An 18,658-nucleotide genomic window follows, 5' to 3' on the forward strand; every position below is an offset into this window, starting at 1 on the left:
TCCCGAGACCTTGATTTTTGAGCTCTTTGTTGCTCACCTAGTACACTTTTCACCATGTGCCTGCTCCAGTTTTGTGCCCTACCATATTGAGTTGGAGTTGAGAAAAGGCACATACAATGATTTGAAAATGATAAAAGGTTATGCATGTGTATTGTTGTAGATAGAATTAATACTTCCTCATCCAATTCAAATTTGGGAAAAAGTAAAGATTCTACTAAGAGATCAGCATGGTCTTGGACTTGGTCAGAACTTTATGGAATGGATAAAATTTGTGACTGGGAAGGATCAAAAACATTCCAAAATATTCCAATATTCTAAAGCAAAGGTGTGTGTGTGTGTAATGTTTATAAAGGTATATATACATGTTTATAAAAATGTGGGAGGGGGGTATATGTGAGGATTAGAGAGGACTGGGCAGAAGGTAGGTATTTAAAAACAGTGAAAAATAAATTTGTATAACCTAGATCCAGATTGTAGAGAACTTGAATGTTTGACATATGAGTTAGCATTTTCTTTTTTCTTTTTTCTTTTTTAGGTTTTTGCAAAGCAAATGGAGTTAAGTGGCTTGCCCAAGGCCACACAGAGCATTTTTCTTTTATGGGCTATAAAGAGCCACCTAACATTGAGTGAATAGGGAGGGGGATATGCTTGACTTTGGTGTCCATGCAGGAGAGGTGGAAGGGGAATAGTAACCTAAGTTCTTTTTTTTTTTTATTAATGCTAAAAAGAAAAATTTCTTCAGTAGAATAGGAAAATGAATTCCAAACAATATATTAAGTGATAATTTTTTACTATTTTGTTTTTGTTTTCTTTGTTTTTGCAAGGTGATGGGGTTAAGTGACTTGCCAGGATCACATAGCTAGGTAATTATTAAGTGTATGAGGCTAGATTTGAACTCAGGTCCTCCTGACTCCTAGACTGGTGCTATATTCAATACCTAGCTGTGTGCTTTCTTTACTTTTTCCCAGCTTTGAGCTCTTTTCCATGGTGTCCAGTTCACTTTTAGAGGAAATTTGGACATCATTAGTAGATAAATGGATTCTAGGCAAGTTTTTCAAAGGGACCAGAAAGACAGAGGGCTTAGTCCAGTCTAGTACATGTCTAGTAAATGGGGATTATGATCATTATCTTTAAATATCTGAAGTTTTGTCAAGTGGAGAAGGGATTAATTCTGTGAAAATTACATGGGGAAGTCCCCTCAAATTAGGGTACTTCTACATTGTGCCTCCATTTGTCATTACCAAAGGCAAATATTAACAGGGCTTCCCACCTGCCTCCAAGTGTATTTAAACAAGATTCTCATTTGTGCTACATGCTTATGGAAGGCATTTTATGCTAACGCTGTGAGTCAGCCTAAAACAGTCAGGCTCTTATTGCCTTAGGCAAAAGAGATCGAATTTATGGAATATAACCCATACCCACTAGGATTACAAGCAGTCCTTTTCTTGTTGGAGCCCTCTTGGCACCTTCCTCTTATTGTTCCCAAACCTGGAAAACCCTTGAACTTTTTGGGTTTTTTACTGAAAAAAAAAGGAACTGTTCATTTCCACAGTATGCTGACCATCTGCTAAACTTGTTCAAAGGAAAATCTGGGCTACCTGTCCTTTTTAATCCCTGTCTCTTTGCTACTTGCAACAATGTTTGTATGATCATTTTTAGCATTCTTGAATGCAAATTCAGTCACCAATTTTAGTTAACTGGGATCAAAACATTCTTTATACTCCTATTTTGGAACTTGGGTTGGTTCCAGGTGTTGATTTTTCCTATTAGAGAAATGCAGAACTGGAAAAAACCTCAGAAATCTTTTAGAATCCATTCTTTTTTTGTTTGTTTGTTTGTTTTTGCAAGGCAAATGGGGTTAAGTGGCTTGCCCAAGACCACACAGCTAGGTAATTATTAAGTGTCTGAGACCGGATTTGAACCCAGGTACTACTGACTTCAAGGCTGGTGCTTTATCCACTATGTCACCTAGCTACCCCATTCTTCAGGTAGAGTTTGGACTATCTGCAACATCCCAAATAAATGGTCTGTTAACCTCCACTGGGTGATTCTTAGGTGATGGATGATGTCTCTTGGGATAGCCCATTTTCCTTTTGATTTCTTTTTTTTTTGAACTAATGATTACATTTTTTATGCATGTGCCTCTACAGCAAAACAGAACAAGTTTAACTTGAAGATAATAATTATGTTCCCCTGAAGTTCATTCTTTGCCAAGTTAAATATCACCAGTTCCTTTATGTAATGTGGATTCTCAGTCATTTTAAGACTCTGGCTGGCCACATTCAAGGTTGCACAATAACTTGTCAGTGTTCATGCACAATAACTTGTCAGTGTTCACTGTAATGTACTTCTAGGCCACTGGATCTGGAGTCAGAGGACCTGGTTTTTAATTCTGACTCTACTGCCTGTGTGACCTTGCATAAAGTTCTCCTAGTCCTCTTCCCTCTTTCCCCACACTTCTCTGCCAGGATCCCAGTTCCTTTTGTTAAAAAATAAAATAAGGGGGGGTTGGACTTTAAGGTCCTAGAACTTCTAGCTACAAAAACCATGATACACCTAGATCATAGATTTGTGATCTTTCAAAAATGGGACACCTAATACAGGTAGTTTTATAATCCATATGTGGGGAGAGTGCTATATTTTCTCTCAGTTCTTCTAATGCCACTAGACATTAGATTGGACCTCAGAAAGTACATTTTTTTTCATTCAGCAAACCCATTAAGTACTTATACTGTACTTGGAATTGGGAAGGGGAAGGAGGAAGAGGGGGGTACTTAGATAAAATTATGTGGATACTCCCTTTATTGTATGGATCTTGTAGCCCTTCCTTGTCTACTTAATTGTGTGAAATTCTAGTCTATGTCCTTCTATAAATGCTTCATAGACTTTCCACTCATTGTTTTTGAGGCTTTCTAATTTTTAGTTTGTCTATATTTGTTGGAATTGGAGGGAGGAATAACAATAAAAGCATAAGGAACTACCTGAGTGAATCTATGAAAACAGAAAAGTTTGGAGAACAATACATATTCCAGTTTACCTGAAGAGGGGTTCATTGTGAAATGGGAGTGGGGGGAGAGAGGGAGAGGGAGAGGGAGAGGGAGAGGGAGAGGGAGAGGGAGAGAGAGAGAGGGAGAGAGAGAGAGAGAGAGAGAGAGAGAGATACGCTAGACCCTGGGAATCTTCAAATTCTGGGCCTGGTTGAGGTGTTTGGTGTTTTTTTTTTAAATTTATTTAATATTCTCATTTTGTACAATTTTTTTAATACATTAATAAAATATTGTTGTTTAAGAGTAAACAAAATACATGGAGCAAGAGGACCTCATTGAAGTTAGAGGTTGAAGTGCAGTGTTCTGCCTTCTACCTCCATTCCTGCCTTTTCAAACAGTGAGATGTGAAGCTCAGAGATTATTTGTTCTTCTGGTCTTCTTCTGTCTTCCAGTTGCTCCAACACTAGATCTGAGAAAACAACCTTCCCTTTCCCCCTCCATTTCCCTTGTCACCTTTTACCACCTCATCCTCTTCCACAGGTATCCTGGGTGGGGAGCTGCTACTCCAGCATTTGCTCTTATCAATTCCTTTGAGTGCATCCTAGTCCCCTTCTGCTAGCCAAGAGATTGTTGAGTCCCAGTTTCCTCTGTGTGTGTGTGTGTGTGTGTGTGTATTTAAATGTGTACTTTGATCTCTTTCCCTTGCAATAACTCTTTTGGATCTTGGGGTGTGAAGGTATGTTGCAGACCTCTTGTTTCCAAATATCTTTTAATGAAACCAGTCATTTTTGTAACTGGAGTTAAAATAAAACGAATGATATAAAAAAAAGAGAGTAAACAAAATGCCCCCACCCCAAAAAATATATATAGACTCACTTGAGTTATGGCCAGGTGGCACAGTGGACTGAGCACCAGCCCTGGAGCCAGGAGCACCCAAGCCCATATCCTGCCTCATACACGCAACAATTACCCAGCTGTGTGACATGCAAGCCACCCCAACCCCACTGCCCTGCATAAACCAAAAAGGAAAAAAAACCTAAAATAAAATAGTAATAATAGTAGGGGGCTGCTGGGTGGTGGACAGAGCACTGGCCCTTGAGCCAGGAGCACTTGGGTTTGAATCCAGCCACAGACACCCTGCTATGCGGCCCCAGGCAGGCCACCCAGCCCCATTTACCCTGCACCCCCCCCCCAAATAATAAAAATAAAAATGTGCTTCAGTCTGTGTTCCAACACCACCAACTCTGTTGAGGGTGGATCACATTCTTTATAAGTCCATCACAAAAGTTTCTTCCATATTTTTCCACCATTGCCATTGCTGATCGCAACTCCCTCCTTTCGTATTTCTCCACTACCATGTACTGTATGTTCTCTCTCCTTTCACTCTGACTCTTCTGCAGGGTAGCTGAGTGGTCCAGCAGACAGATCCCTGGCCCTGGGGGCAAGAGGCCCGAGCCCCCATACCACCCCTTAGGCCCAGCATCCACCTGGCCCTATGGTCCTGCACAGGCCATCCAATTCCAGCCCCTTGCAAGAAGTAAAAAAGAAAATGTGTTATATCTGACCATTCTCCCCCCATGGTCCATCCTTTCCTCCATCACTCACATCCCCCCCCTTGCCTTCTTACTCCAGATGCCTATACCCCATTGAGTATATATGCTGTTTCCTCTCCTAGCCACCTCTGATGAGAGCAAAGATTCCCTCATTCCCCCCTTGTCTTCCCCCCTTCCATATCATTGCAATAGCTCATTGTAATAAAGAAAAATCTAATTATATGAAATATCTTGGCCTATTCCCCCTCTCCTTTTTCTTTCTCCATTACATTTCCCTTTTTTCTATTGACTCCATTTTTACACCATATTTTATCTTCAAATTCAGCTTTCTCCTGCGCTTGAACTATAAAAGCACCTTCTACCTGCTCTATTAACTGAGAAGGTTCATATGAGTATCATCAGTGTCATTTTTCTATGCAGGAATACATGTAGTTCATCATCATTAAGTCCCTCATATTTTCCCCTTCTCCAATCTCTATTCTTCACCTGAGTCCTGTATTTGAAGATCAAACCTGTTCAGCTCTGGCCATTCCAACAGGAACATTTGAAATTCCCCTGGTTCATTGAAAGTCCATCTTTTTCCCTGGAAGAGGACATTCAGCCTTGCTGGGTAGTTGATTCTCAGTTGCATTCTAAGCTCTTTTGCCTTCCAGTATATTATATTCCAAGTCCTACCAGCTTTTAATGTAGTTGCTGCTAAGTCCTATGAGATCCTGATTGCAGCTCCACAGTATTTGAATTGTGTCTTTCTGGCTGCCTGTAATATTTTCTCTTTGACTTGGGCGTTCTGGAACTTGGCTATAATATTCCTGGGGGTTAGTTTTTTGGGATCTCTTTCTTGGGGGGATCTGTGGATTCCCTCCATGTCTATTTTGCCCTCTGCTTCTAGGATAGCGGGGCAATTTTCCTGTAGTAATTCTTTGAAAATGATGTCAAGGCTCTTTTGCTGATCATGACTTTCAGGTATTCCAGTAATTTTTAAATTATCTTTCCTAAGTCTGTTTTCCATATCAGTTATTTTTTCAATGAGGTATTTCACATTTTCTTCTAATTTTTCATTTTTTTTTTGGTTTTGAAGTATTGATTCCTGATTTCTGGTAAATTTATCAATCTCCCTGAGTTCTGTCCTTTCTGAGGAAAAACAAATCCTTTAGACAGAGTTTTCTTATGTTTTTTCCATGTGGCCAATTCTGCTTTTTAAAGCATTCTTTTCCTCAATAACTTTTTGAACTGTTTTATCCATTTGACCTAAGCTGGTTTTTAGCATGCTATTTTCTTCAGCATTTTTTTGGATTTCCTTGACTAAGCTGCTGACTTCATTTTCATGTTTTTCCTGCATCTCTCTCATTTCTTTTCCCAGTTTTTCTTCTGATTCCCTCATTTGATTTTCAAAGTCTTTTTTGAGCTCTGTCATAGACTGAGCCCAATTTCTGTTTTTCTGGGAGTCTTTAGATGCAGGAGCTTGTGCTTTCTCATCTTCAGACTGAGTGTTTTGATCCTTGGGATCGCAAGTAAAGTATTTCTCAATGGTGTTCCTCTTGTTTCTCTGCTTGCTCATTTTCCCAGCCTTAGCCTGTTTTTGGGGGTGCTTCCTGAGCTTTTGGGACACTCCCACAAGGGTCTCAGTGTGTGAGGCTCTGTCCTCCCTCCTGGTCTGTGAATGACCATATGTTTCCCCCTCTGCCATGGGGCTGAGGTAGGGGGCCCCCTGCTGTTCTATGGTGGGGCCTAGACTGCAATCAGGATCTGAATGTGGTCAGAACCTCAGAGTCCTGTTCCAGGGACAGAGGACAGAGCTTGGCAGTCTCTTGCTTCACTCCCCTCCCTAGGTTCAATGGGCTCATGCCCTGGGGGCTCCTGCTTACTGGCTCTACCTGCTTCTATTCCTGGATCTGGGCTGCCTTGGCCACACTGCTCCCTGTGTGCCCTGAGGGCTGGGCTTCACATGCTTGCTCTGGCAGAGGTCCACCGCTGTTCCCTCAATTTGTGCCTGGTGCTCCCTGGGGCGTAGGTCAGGAAACTTCCCCCTGCTGCTGTGAGGGTGGCTCCCAGGACCCTGGGACTGCCTCCAGGAGGCTGAAGTTCTTTCTCTCTGGCGGGCTATCCCTCTGGTGGGCCGCTCCTCCAACCCCGGGGAGCAGAGCCTTTCTGCTCTTTTCCAGGTTACCTTGAATAGGAGAACTGCCTCCCTGGGTCCCTCTGTGGGTTCTCTCAAATTTTGAGTCCTTAGTTTAGAAATTTTATGAGAGAGCACCTAAGATATGATCCTCTCTTGTTAACCATCTTGGCACCCCCCCCGCCTACCCAGACCGAGTTTGGCCTTTTTCCTAGAGGTTAATGATTCGGATGACATGTACGGGAAGCAAAGAGACATAACAGCTGGCATTAGGAAGGCAATTCAGAACAAAGGGAAACTGCAGAGTTCTGAAGTAGGATGGATCAAAATGTAAAGACCCCTAGGTTGTCATTCCTCAGCAGTATGGGCTCACTTTTATGGTATAGGAAACTATCTTATGTTGTGTCCTTAATCACTGGTCCCTTTGTCTCTCAGTGGCTATAATTGAGTTGGAGTATATGTATAGTTGCTACATGGACTGTAGGGGGTCTTTTTCAACTTCTTAAGGCCCAAGAGTCTCTTGTAGCAATACAGATACCTACCATTATCTATAGCATTTGAATAAGCTTAGAGACTTATGTGGCAGAGGCTCAGATAACTTGTTTTGTTTTGGGTTGCAGAGTTTATCTTTGCAGATTTTGTCTTTAGACTGTCTCAGAAAGGCAAATGGAATATCTTTGTGTAAATAGTAACATCCAAAGAGCTTTTATGATGTCCTGAAGGCTATTTATGGGCCACAGATATATAGTACATCTCAACTACTCAGTGCTGAAGAAGCCACATTGATTAATGATAGGGACATAGTCATAGAGATATGGGCTGAACACTTCCATAATGTTCCTAATAGATCATCATGAATAAATTTGGATGCCATTGACCATTTACCTCAAGTTGAAGTCAACCTGTCTTTAGCTGGTATTCCAAATGAAGAAGAGAATTTGATTGCCATTATGTTCATTTTATGAGGTAAAGCAACTGATGCTGAATTTTCACCAGCTGAGATTTAAAAGGTATAGGCATCCATTACTCATACAAAAGCCAGATTATGTTAGCATGAGGATATTATCCCCCAGGGAGTACGGGCATTGTCCATCTCTATAAATATGATAAAGAGAATAGATTGTTCTTTGAAAATTACAAGGTGTTTGGGGGCAGCTAGGTGGCGCAGTGTATAGAACACTGGCCCTGGAGTCAATAATACCTGAGTTCAAATCCGGCCTCAGACACTTAATAATTCCCTAGCTGTGTGGCCTTGGGCAAGCCACTTAACCCCATTTGCCTTGCAAAAACCTAAAAAAAAAAAATTACAAGGTTGTTTCTTATTAAGGTAATCTATAAGGCCTTATGGGAAATTTATGTCAAAATTTGGAGAAGTTCATCAGTGTTGTACATCAATTTAATGATGGCATGCTTACCTAGGTTCTTTGTAGTAGAAGATACTCTCATGATTTCCCTGGCATCCATGGAGTGAAACAAGATTGTATCTTTGCTCCCATGCTTTTCAGCAAGATGTTTTCAGCCTTGTTATCAGAGGCCTTCACTGGGGATGGACACGGCATCAAGGTCAGTTACCACACTGATGGTAAATTCTTCAACATGGAAAGGATATAAGCCAAGACCAAGTTGGAGGGAGTATTGTTACATGCTTTTCTGTTTGAAGTCTCTGAAGTTGAGAGGCAACAAAATATGGTTTGATTCTCTGCTGCTTGTACTAATTTTGGCCAAACAAATAGCACCAAGAAAATGTAGGTGCTCCATCAGCCAGCATCACACCATACATTTGTGGAACCAGTGATTACAGCAAATGGAAAAGTTTTGATTACTGTAGATATGTTCACTTATCTTGACAGTGTACTTTCAAGGGAGCTACACATTGATAATATGGTTGACACACACATTGTCAGAGCCAGTCTGGTGTTTGGGGGAGCTCCAAAAGAAAGTGTGAAAGAAGGGGCGGCTAGGTGGCTCAGTGGATAGAGCACTGGCCCTGGAGTCAGGAGTACCTGAGTTCAAATCCGGCCTCAGACACTTAATAATGACCTAGCTGTGTGGCCTTGGGCAAGCCACTTAACCCCACTGCCTTGCAAAAAAAAAAACTAAAAAAAAAGTGTGAAAGAGAAGAGGTCTAATGACTAGTGACTAAACAGGTCTGCAGAGTCTTTGTGCTGACCTCATTGCTATATATGCCGTGAAACCTGGATAGTATATTGAATGGTTTATCAGGAAACTGAATTGCTTCCATTTAAATTGTCTTAGGGATATTCTGGGGATCATCTGGCAGGATAAGATATCAGACTGAGGTCCTTTGTCAAGCTAAACTGCCAAGAATTCAACAGGGCAGCTATGCTGGACTGGCCCTGTTGTTCAAATGCCAAGGGGAAGGCACTCACACAGGGAAAGCAGGACTGACTGTTTCTGTCCAACTTGTGGTAGAGCATTCTGAACTAGTCTGATCAGCCACAGTCAAACATACTGTAACTTGTGTCTAACAGTAATGTCAACCACATAGTGTCAACATTCTCACAACCACTTTTTCATCTGATATAACCTAGCAAATATAAGAGAAAGGTACTTTCTAGGAGCTAAGGGATTTAGAGGAAGATAAGATCAGTGTGGATAGGGAAGTATTCCTATAAGTATTCCTAAACATGCTTCATTTGTCCTTTGGGTTTTTATGACTTTGATGTTATTCCTTTCCCAGTTTTTGAGGGAAAATCTCAACTACTATGACCCAACAGTGAAGCACAACACATTTCATGGACAGGATAAGCTGCCAGATGGCACCCATCCCTGCCCTTAGGGATCTCTTTGAGATGTCTTTTCTGGTGCCCTGTCTCAGATATCTCTCAGGCCCTGGATCCTGCAGTGCTTCTCACCATAACTGCTGCTTGCTACTGCAAACACCCTTCCCCAGTGTTCATAGGTGTTTCTAAATTGCTCTAGTCTGGAAAAAATGGCTCAGTGTGTCTTCTTAGCTTTCTTGATCAGAATTCAGTCTTAAGCATTCTCTAAATCGGATATATCCAACCTACTGTCCTCAAAACCCATTCATGCATCATTATTTATATTTTATAATTACATCATTGGTAATATGGGTTACATTATAGTCATAAATAAATAGTAAATTCTATATGTTGTCCTTGACAAGTTTTTGTCACCATGATCTAGAATCAGGACTGTCCAACCTAAGTTTTTATTGGAACAATAGACAATATATTTTGATTTGCTACTTTAGTGAGAGCTCTTGCAGTAGGTTGGCTTCATTTACATTGACATTTACATTTACATTTAGTAAACCCATAGGCAGCCACATAAAACCCCCCAGGCCATGTTTTAGACAGCCCTGAGATCTTTCTTGAAGATGTGTGGGTTAAAAGCTGGATTCTAAAAATCTGCTAAAAGGTTCTAGAGCCTAAGCACAGTGTTTAGTACAAAGTCGGCTTCCAGTATTAAAACTATCTTTAATAGGTATTACTTTTCCTTTTTAAATCTCTTTATTCTTCACCCCCTTCACATGTTTCCAATTGCATCCATTTTACTACTTTCCTTAGCCATCATGCTTTTTCATCTCGTGCCATGTACTTTGTCACACCACTGCCCATATATTGACAAGAATGGCAAAGATCAGATTGTCTTTCTTAACATCAGAAGCTAGTTTTAGCCTTTGGAATTGGATATCCCAAAATGAAAGTTATTCATTAAATAGTTATTGAGTATGTCCAAAGATGTAGAATATCTGGTTCCTGTCCTCAAGGGAAAAGACTAAGATAGCAAGCCTTACCAGGATATATTTATTTAAGTACCAAAAGAAAGGTACTTTCTAGGGGCTAACCGATTTCAGAGGAAGGTGAGATCAGAATGGTTGGGGAAGGATTCCTACAAGGGATAGTTTTACTTCATTTGTCCTAGGTGTTTGCATGACTTTGATCTTATTTCTTTCCCAGTTTTTGAGGGAAGATCTCAACTACCATGACCCAACAGTGAAGCACAGCACGTTTCATGGGGAGGATAAGCTCATCAGTGTGGAGGACCTATGGAAGGCATGGAAGGCCTCAGAAGGTAAAGCATTGGTCTATCAAGAGGGCCTTGATTTTTTTTTTTTGTCCCAATGTGGATTACCCTAAAAAAGGGGTAAATTTGCATTCATGAAGAGAACTTGGAGACTAAGTTGAAAAGGGAAGAAGAAGACATCTTTGAAGGTAGTATTATAACATTCCCAAACGAATGCAACTATATTATAGCTCATATTTGTAAAATGCTTTAAAGGTTACAAAATAATTTCTTCCCAATACATTCATGAAGGAAATAGTAAAAATAATTATTATACCTATTCTACAAATAGGAAAATAGAGGCTAAGAAAAGTAAAGTGACTTGTCCAAGATGAAATAGGAAAGATCACAATCAAGATTTGAACTAACTCCTAGTCTGATTCTTTTTATTGCACTTTTGCAGGAAATTATGCTTAGAAAGTATGCTGCGATCCCGGTGTCTTATATTTTGGAGAGTATGACACATAAATAACTATAGTGTAATAAAACTGTGATGGTTATATGAGTGCTGCAAGCCAGGTGACTTGTGATAATAAGGGAAGGAAGTTCATTTCTAATCATGAGGTGGGGGAATCAGGAAAGGCATCTGTTAGACATGACATTTGAATGATGCCATGAAGTACAGATAAGATTGTAATAAACAATAATTAGGGGAATGGACATTTCATGAATAAATGTAGAGGAAATGAAATGCTAGATGTCTATGGTAGCTTGGGAAGGGACCAGTTTAGAAATAATTAAGGATACTTCAAGAAGATATAAGGTACAATAAAAATGGAGAGATAACCTGGATTTTAATGGTGGAGGAATTTGAGTCCCTCACTGTCAGGAAAGGTTTATTATTGGATCTAGCAGAATCATTGAAGCTTTTTTGGTGAATGAATTTAAGGATTAAGGCTCAAGTTTCCTAAAGAGAGTTATTGAAGAGAATGAGAGAATGAAATTCTGTTAATTCTGCCTGATACTGGCTTCTCTTTCTCAAGCTTCCTCCTGTTTTATATAGGGTTCTCTATAACCATTTCCCTTGACTAGGTAAGGAAGAAGGTTGATGCCCAGAAGGTCTGGGCTTAAGAAACCCAAAAAGAAGTAATGCCCAGACTATTATGGTTTATTATTAAGGACAGATCCTTGATAGTTGTAGAGCTTTAAACCTGGAAAGGACCACAAAGATCATCAGATTTAATTTTCTCAATTTGCTGACCTCTAAGGAAGAAAACTAATTGACTCAAAATGACAGAACCAGTTAGTGTTTCAGAAAGAAAATGTGGTTGAGTATTCTCATGGAGTTTATAGTTCTTTAATTAATTTATATATCCTTAGCTTCTCTTTTAATTTTTCCACCATTGTATTATGATAAAAAAGATCTGGATATAATGACACAATTTTCAAATAAGGGAGAGAAGTAGAGTAAATAATAAATACTAAATAAATACCAAATACTAAATATTAAATACTAAAGTTTTCCTTTTCCCTATTTCCTTGGAACTTCTTGGAACAAAGTACCATGCTTCTTTGGTATCTATACAGCCATAGACCAAGTCCTTCACAACATGCCTCCAAACTTTGATTAGTGAATTTGACTTCACTTCTTGTCAGAGTTCTGGAATGTGTTATTAAAGGGATGGTTTCATAATATCTAGAAAAGAAAGCATCATAACCTCAATAAGAACAAACCAAAACATTTCTTTAAAAAAAACAGCTATTAAACTGTAAGGATTGTAAAGAAAAGAAAAATTCAGGAGATGTAGCATTACCTATATAGAAGAAATCACAACAGATAGTGACTACATGACAACATGTGTAACTATATCACAGAACTTTTGTCGGGAACATGCTTTGTAAGCCTGTAATTATTATTAATTATTAATTATTATTAAGAAGGATAGGTGAAGTATGTTCATGGAAATATTGTACTTTTGGGGTTGATAGGGTCTGGAGAAACTATTCCTAACCTTGGAACTGGTTTGGAAAGCTGTGACAGACCATTTGATTTTAATGGCCTTCTCCTTCATGGACAGTATCCACAAGAGATCTATTCTTTGGTTCCTTTGTTAGATAACTAACAAAGAAGATCAGTAAACCACTGTGAACATATCACTCCTTCCCATTCATTCAGCCAGTGTTGTAGTTTGGTGATTGGGAAAGTTTACCAGACAGGAAGGAACTTTATATCTGCTTGGGTGCTCATAATTTGAAAGTGGAAACCAGTGGGTGTCTAATGTTTGTTGTGTTCATACCTCTCCTCCCCCATCTCATTTTCTGCACCAAAGATATGTTAAAGTAAGAAATGTTGGGAGTTATTTCAATTTTCCTTTTCCTTATTTTCTTAGGACTTCTTTGAGTCAAAGTGGACCCCATACTTTTATGGTATCTAAACCACCATGGACTGATTGTGTCAATTTCCCTCCCAATATTCTCTCAACCCAGGACCAGACTCTAGAAAGAATAAGCCTAAGAGAATTTCATCATTCTGTTTAAACATTTTATTTTGTCTAAAGTACACAGCTTATATTTTCTTTAAATCAGAGTTTGAGAGGTTCTAGATGGTTTCTAGATGGTCTCTAAGGTCTTAACTTAACACTTAGGGTTATTGAGAAGTATAAGTGACAGCTATAGATTGGGATTAGTTCTCTCCCTTCTCTGGGCCTCAGTATTCTTCTTTGTAAAGTGAGAAGATAAATTAGAGACAAGGTGGTTCTAAGGTATTAGCTTCCTAATAAGTAGGGCTCTTGAAAAATGGAAATATCTTCCATAGGAAATAGGGAATTCATTCTCATTTACGGCCTTAAAATGAAGACTCTTTGAGAACCACCTGTCAGATCTGGAATTCTGTGATACATATTTAGCCCTTCAGTAGATATTTACCACTGTCATATGAGGGAAGTAGAGTAGCAACTTCTTTGATAAATAAGGAAATAAAGGCATTGAAATAAAAAGATTGAAGGTAGTTTATTGAAGATCAATTACCTAGTTGATATGAGTTTGTTGGTATGGCGGTAATTCTGTCTTACCTAAATTTATCTTTCTTAATAGTGAACACAGTACTTTGAAGATAGGATTCACTTAATAAATGTTTGATGAATGAATAATTCTTGGTTCATGGAAGCTGGGACATTTATTTCTTTGGCAGGTTGCAATATTGAAATTGTACAAGTAATCCCTTTAAGCCTTTGGTTGCCCATATGGAAAATGAAGACATAAACCTTGTACTGTTTTACAAAGGTAGTGATGAAAAAAGTACTTTGTAATCCTTAAAACATTAAAGAAATAATTATTATTAAGTGGGTGGTTTAACAACTCCCTCCTTAGTGTTTTGGCCCAGGGCCTCTATGTCCAAGGAAACAGCTTTCTAAGCTAACAATCCCATAGTCTTCCAGCCAAAGCCTTTGGAGTCAGGGGAAAGAGGTTAAGTGTATAGGAAAGGATAATTTTTCTAACTTCTCTGGCTTGAGGAAAGCCATAGCCATATACTTTTTTTTTTTTTAGATTTTTGCCAGGCAAATGGGGTTAAGTGTCTTGCCCAAGGCCACACAGCTAGGTAATTATGAACCCAGGTACTCCTGACTTCAGGGCCGGTGCTTTATCTACCGCACCACCTAGCCGCCCCCATAGCCATATACTTTCAATGACTTCTCATGTTTTAATAGGAACTAGACCCCACAGAGTTCCTCAGTGACTTGGAAAGGTTGAATGTGGGGGAAGAAATACCATTTGTCATTGAAGTTAACAACTGAGACTCATGTAAACACATCTAGTCAATCCATAAACTTTCCCATATCACCAAGGCAAAGGAGGACCTGCCCTTTTTCTCTTCCATAAAGCTGTCACCCTCTCCCAAATACTTACTTAAAACTATTCAGAACCCATGGTGTCTATATAACATTTTGGGGGCAGCTAAATTTCATAGTGGAAAGACTGCTGGACCTGGAGTTAGAAAGACCAGAGTTTAAATCTGTCCTCAGGCATTTAATATCTGTGTGATCTTAGGTAAGTCACTTAACCTCTGTCTGAATGTTGTGAAGATCAAATGAGATAATTTAGAAAGTACTTAAGATAATGACCAGCGTTTCATGAATATTCCTTTCTCCTTGTATATGATATTTTTGAGGCCTGTATTCCCTGCCTATACCTGTTGGACACCCAACTGAGGGAGAGAGTTTGTCAGGTGATAACCAACTAGGTGTACCATTTGCATATTAAATGGAATAATGGGAGGGAGCAGTTAGGTATTTGGACTTGGTAAACTTAAGCATTCTCAATAGTGTCAATGTAAGTGGGAGAAGGGAACAGATTGGGTTGATCTCTTGAAGAAGCAGAGGAACTTACCTTGATTTTTTATTTAGATTTCCTACCCTTAACTCTCTTACCCACTAATACCTTATCTTCCTTTTCTGTCACAGGGCTGCTATTCTTTTTGTTAAAAAAAGTTTTTTTAATTTATTTTTCAAATACATGCAATAATAGTTTTTTTTAAGATTTTATTTATTTTGAGTTTTACAGTTTCCCCCCCAATCTTCCTTCCCCCCTTCCCAGAAAGCAGTCTGATAGTCTTTACATTGTTTCCATGGTGTACATTGATCCAAGTTGAATGTGATGAGAGAGAAATCATATCCTTAAGGAAGAAACATAAAGTATAAGAGATAGCAAAATTACTTAATATGATGGGTTTTTTTTTTCTAAATTAAAGGTAATAGTCTTTGGTCTTTGTTCAAACTCCACAATTTTTTCTTTGGATACAGATGGTATTCTCCACTGCAGATACCCTAAAATTGTCCCTGATTATTGTACTGATGAAATGAGCAAGTCCATTAAGATTAATCATCAACCTCATGTTGCTTTTATGGTACACAATGTTCTTCTGGCTCTCCTCATCTTGTCAGCATCAGTTCATGTAAATTGTTCCAGGCTTCTCTGAGTTTCCATCCCTTCTGGTTTCAGAACAATAGTGTTCCATAATGTACATATACCAAAATTTGTTCAGCCATTCCCAAATTGATGGACATTCACTCAGTTTCCAGTTCTTTGCTATCACAAAGAGCTGTTATGAATATTTTTGTACAAGTGATGTTTTTATTCTTTTCCATGATCTCTTCAGAGGACAGACCCAGTAGAGGTATTGCTGGATCAAAGGGTATGCCTTTGAGCATAATTCCCGATTACTCTCCAGAAAGGCTGTGGATGAGTATGAGTTCACAGCTCGGACAACAATGTATTAGTGTCCCAGATTTCCCACATCCCTTTCAACATTGCTCATTGTCCTTTCTGGTCATATTGGCCAGTATGAGAGGTGGGAGTTGGTACCTCAGAGATGCTTTAATTTGCATTTTCCTTAATAAGTAATAATTTAGAACAATTTTTCATATGACTATGGATTGCTTTGATTTCCTCATCTGTAAATTGCCTTTGTGCAGTAATAGTTTTCAACAATTATTTTTGCAAGGTTTTGTGTTTTCTCCCTCCCTCCTTCTCCCCTCCCCCAACAGAAAGCAATCTAATATAGACTATACATATTCAACTATGCTAGACATAGATCCATATTAATCATGTTTTGAAAGAAGAATCAAATCCAAATGTGTGTGGGGGGTGGGAACCGTTAGATGGGGAAAAAAGACATAATACTTAAGACAACTTTAAAAATTGAAGACACTAAACTTTGGCCTACATTTTAAATTCCACAGTTCCTTCTCTAGATATAGATGGTATTTTCCATCACAAGTCTTTTAGAATTGTCTTTAATTATAGTACTGCTGAAATTAAGAAGTCTATCATAGTTGATCATCACCTAGTGTTGCTATTAGAATGTATGATGTTCTTCTGGTTCTGCTTGCTTCATTTACATCAATTCATCCAAGTCTTTCCAGGCTATTCTGAAGTCCCACCCCTCATGATTTCTAATAGAACAATAGTGTTCTATCACATTCATATACCACAGTTTGTTCAGCCATTTCTCAATTGATGGGCATCCCCTCAATTTCCAATTCTTTTTTTTTAATTTCTAATTCTTTGCCATTACTAGAAGAGGTACTATAAATATTTTTGTAATTCTGGATTTTTTAATCTTTTTCAGGATTTCTTTGGTATACAACTTAGTAGTGGTATTGCTGGATCAAATGATATGCACAGTTTAATTATAGGGTGGCTGTTCTTGATATAGTGAGGGTTGTGTTGCTCATTCATGTCTGATTTCTTCTGAGATCTAAAAGGGATAGTCTGGTGCCCCTTACTTTAAGTCCCATGTCTTGTCAATTTTAACCTTTAAGATCTTAGAGTCCCCCCCCCCCTTTTCCTCCACCTTGGGCCTTAGTCTCCTTTTGTATTATGGAGAGAGAGAGAGAGAGAGAGAGAGAGAGAGAGAGAGAGAGAGAGAGAGAGAGAGACTAAGATGAGATTAGATAATAAATGATTAAAACTCTAGATTTCTATAGGGTCCTATATAGGGCTTCATAAGTTATTACTAAGGATTTAACTTCCCAGGCTACCTCTGATTTCTGTCTCCACAGCTATAAACTAGTTGTTCAAGTAGTGTTGCTGAAAAGAAAGGATTTGGGAACAGTGCCATCCTTCCTGGGTCAACTATAAGCTAGCTGCAGCAGGAGGGACAGAAGAGGCTGCTATTCCTACAGTTTTTGAACTGCAACTTAAGTAGAAAATAGGAGGAGGCTCCAGATGGACCTGGGGTTAAGACATGACTGTGAAGCCAGTTTTCTTCCTGCCTGAGACTCCTTTTCTTTACCATCACCCTAAGGAGTTTCAACTTCATGAAAGGCATCTGTGTTGGAAAAAGACCTAAATGGTTTTTGTTGAAGAAAGGCATTTGTGAGTCACTGGAATCTGCTTGTTGAGAACTTATGGGTGGGCAGGTGTCATTGGACTTAAATTCAAACCACTTCAAAGCTCAAAGCAAGAAAGTGTTGGCTGGCCCCTTGTGCTTTCAAATAAACATAACCAAGAGAGATGTTTATTCTGATGTATTAGCTGTTTAGAAATGTCTTTGCTAAGTGTATCTTAAAGTCAATTAGACTTCACAATCATTATGTGTTGACATAACACCAGGGAAAAGACATAAAATGTTTTCTTTTTCCCTGAAGTGCTCCTTGACATAGCATTTTAACTACTCGATTTTCTACTTTTCCTTCTGTTCCAAAGGAATCCATAATGCTTGGATTCTTGCCCTTGAGTATTCTATTTATCAAGCCCTAGAAGGGATTTTTCAGAAATGGGAAAGCAGGTGATTGCTGCCACAATCAACTGTTAATAGTTGTAGCCCTGGTTTTCATCAAGAGACCCCAGTGGAATTGATAGTTTGAAGGTGGTTCAGCCCTGGAAGGAGGCAGGCCTGAGGTCAGATCTCAGATATCCTGTAAGAAAACAAAGGGCTCTAACTGGGCCCAAATCAAAAATGGCTCAAGTCTATTGGGTAGCAAGCCAAAAGGAAATGTCCCAGAGCAGATAGGATGTGATGAGCAGACCCAACCTAAATGAGATGTCACAGGGATATTGGCAAAGGCTACAACACATCACACAGTGTTCTCTGAAAGAGCTGAAGTGAACATTGTGGGTAGGGAATAGGGGTGGTCATTCAGTCAGTGGAAAACACTGGATCTTGAAATTTGGCACTTTTCCTTAGGACAGCATATGGTTTTTTTTCCCATACAGTTGCTATTTCCCCTGCTTATTTTCCTGTGAAATAGAAAAGGCCCAATGATATTCTAGGTTATTCTTTGAAAGTCTTAAGGCACAAATAGGTATGAAATTTTTTAAGCAACTAGACTTTGCCCCTGAAGGAGGCAACTACTAGGATTTGTAACTTGCTGCTAACTTTTAGGAATTTAGGAAGTCTAAATATCCATTCCTGCCTTGGATTATCTCTAGACCTGAGCTTTTGAGAGTCACTGGCTTCTGGGTTGAACTTAGGTCCTCCTGATTCCAGGACTGGTGTTCTATCCACTGCA

General features: G+C 39.1%; 1 protein-coding gene across 12 annotated transcripts in view; it reads left to right on the plus strand.

Annotated features, from left to right (window-relative positions):
• STIM1 (stromal interaction molecule 1) overlaps positions 1-18,658 on the plus strand; it is a 235,610-nt gene that overhangs the window by 154,376 nt on the left and 62,576 nt on the right. For all 12 annotated transcript variants that reach the window (XM_074217369.1, XM_074217359.1, XM_074217360.1 and 9 more), the window contains exon 3: positions 10,601-10,715. In XM_074217369.1, coding sequence (XP_074073470.1) covers positions 10,601-10,715 — 115 coding nt within the window. The remainder of the gene's footprint in view (positions 1-10,600; positions 10,716-18,658) is intronic.

This window comes from Macrotis lagotis, chromosome 1 (genome assembly GCF_037893015.1).
Source record: "Macrotis lagotis isolate mMagLag1 chromosome 1, bilby.v1.9.chrom.fasta, whole genome shotgun sequence".
Taxonomy (NCBI): Eukaryota; Metazoa; Chordata; class Mammalia; order Peramelemorphia; family Peramelidae; genus Macrotis; species Macrotis lagotis.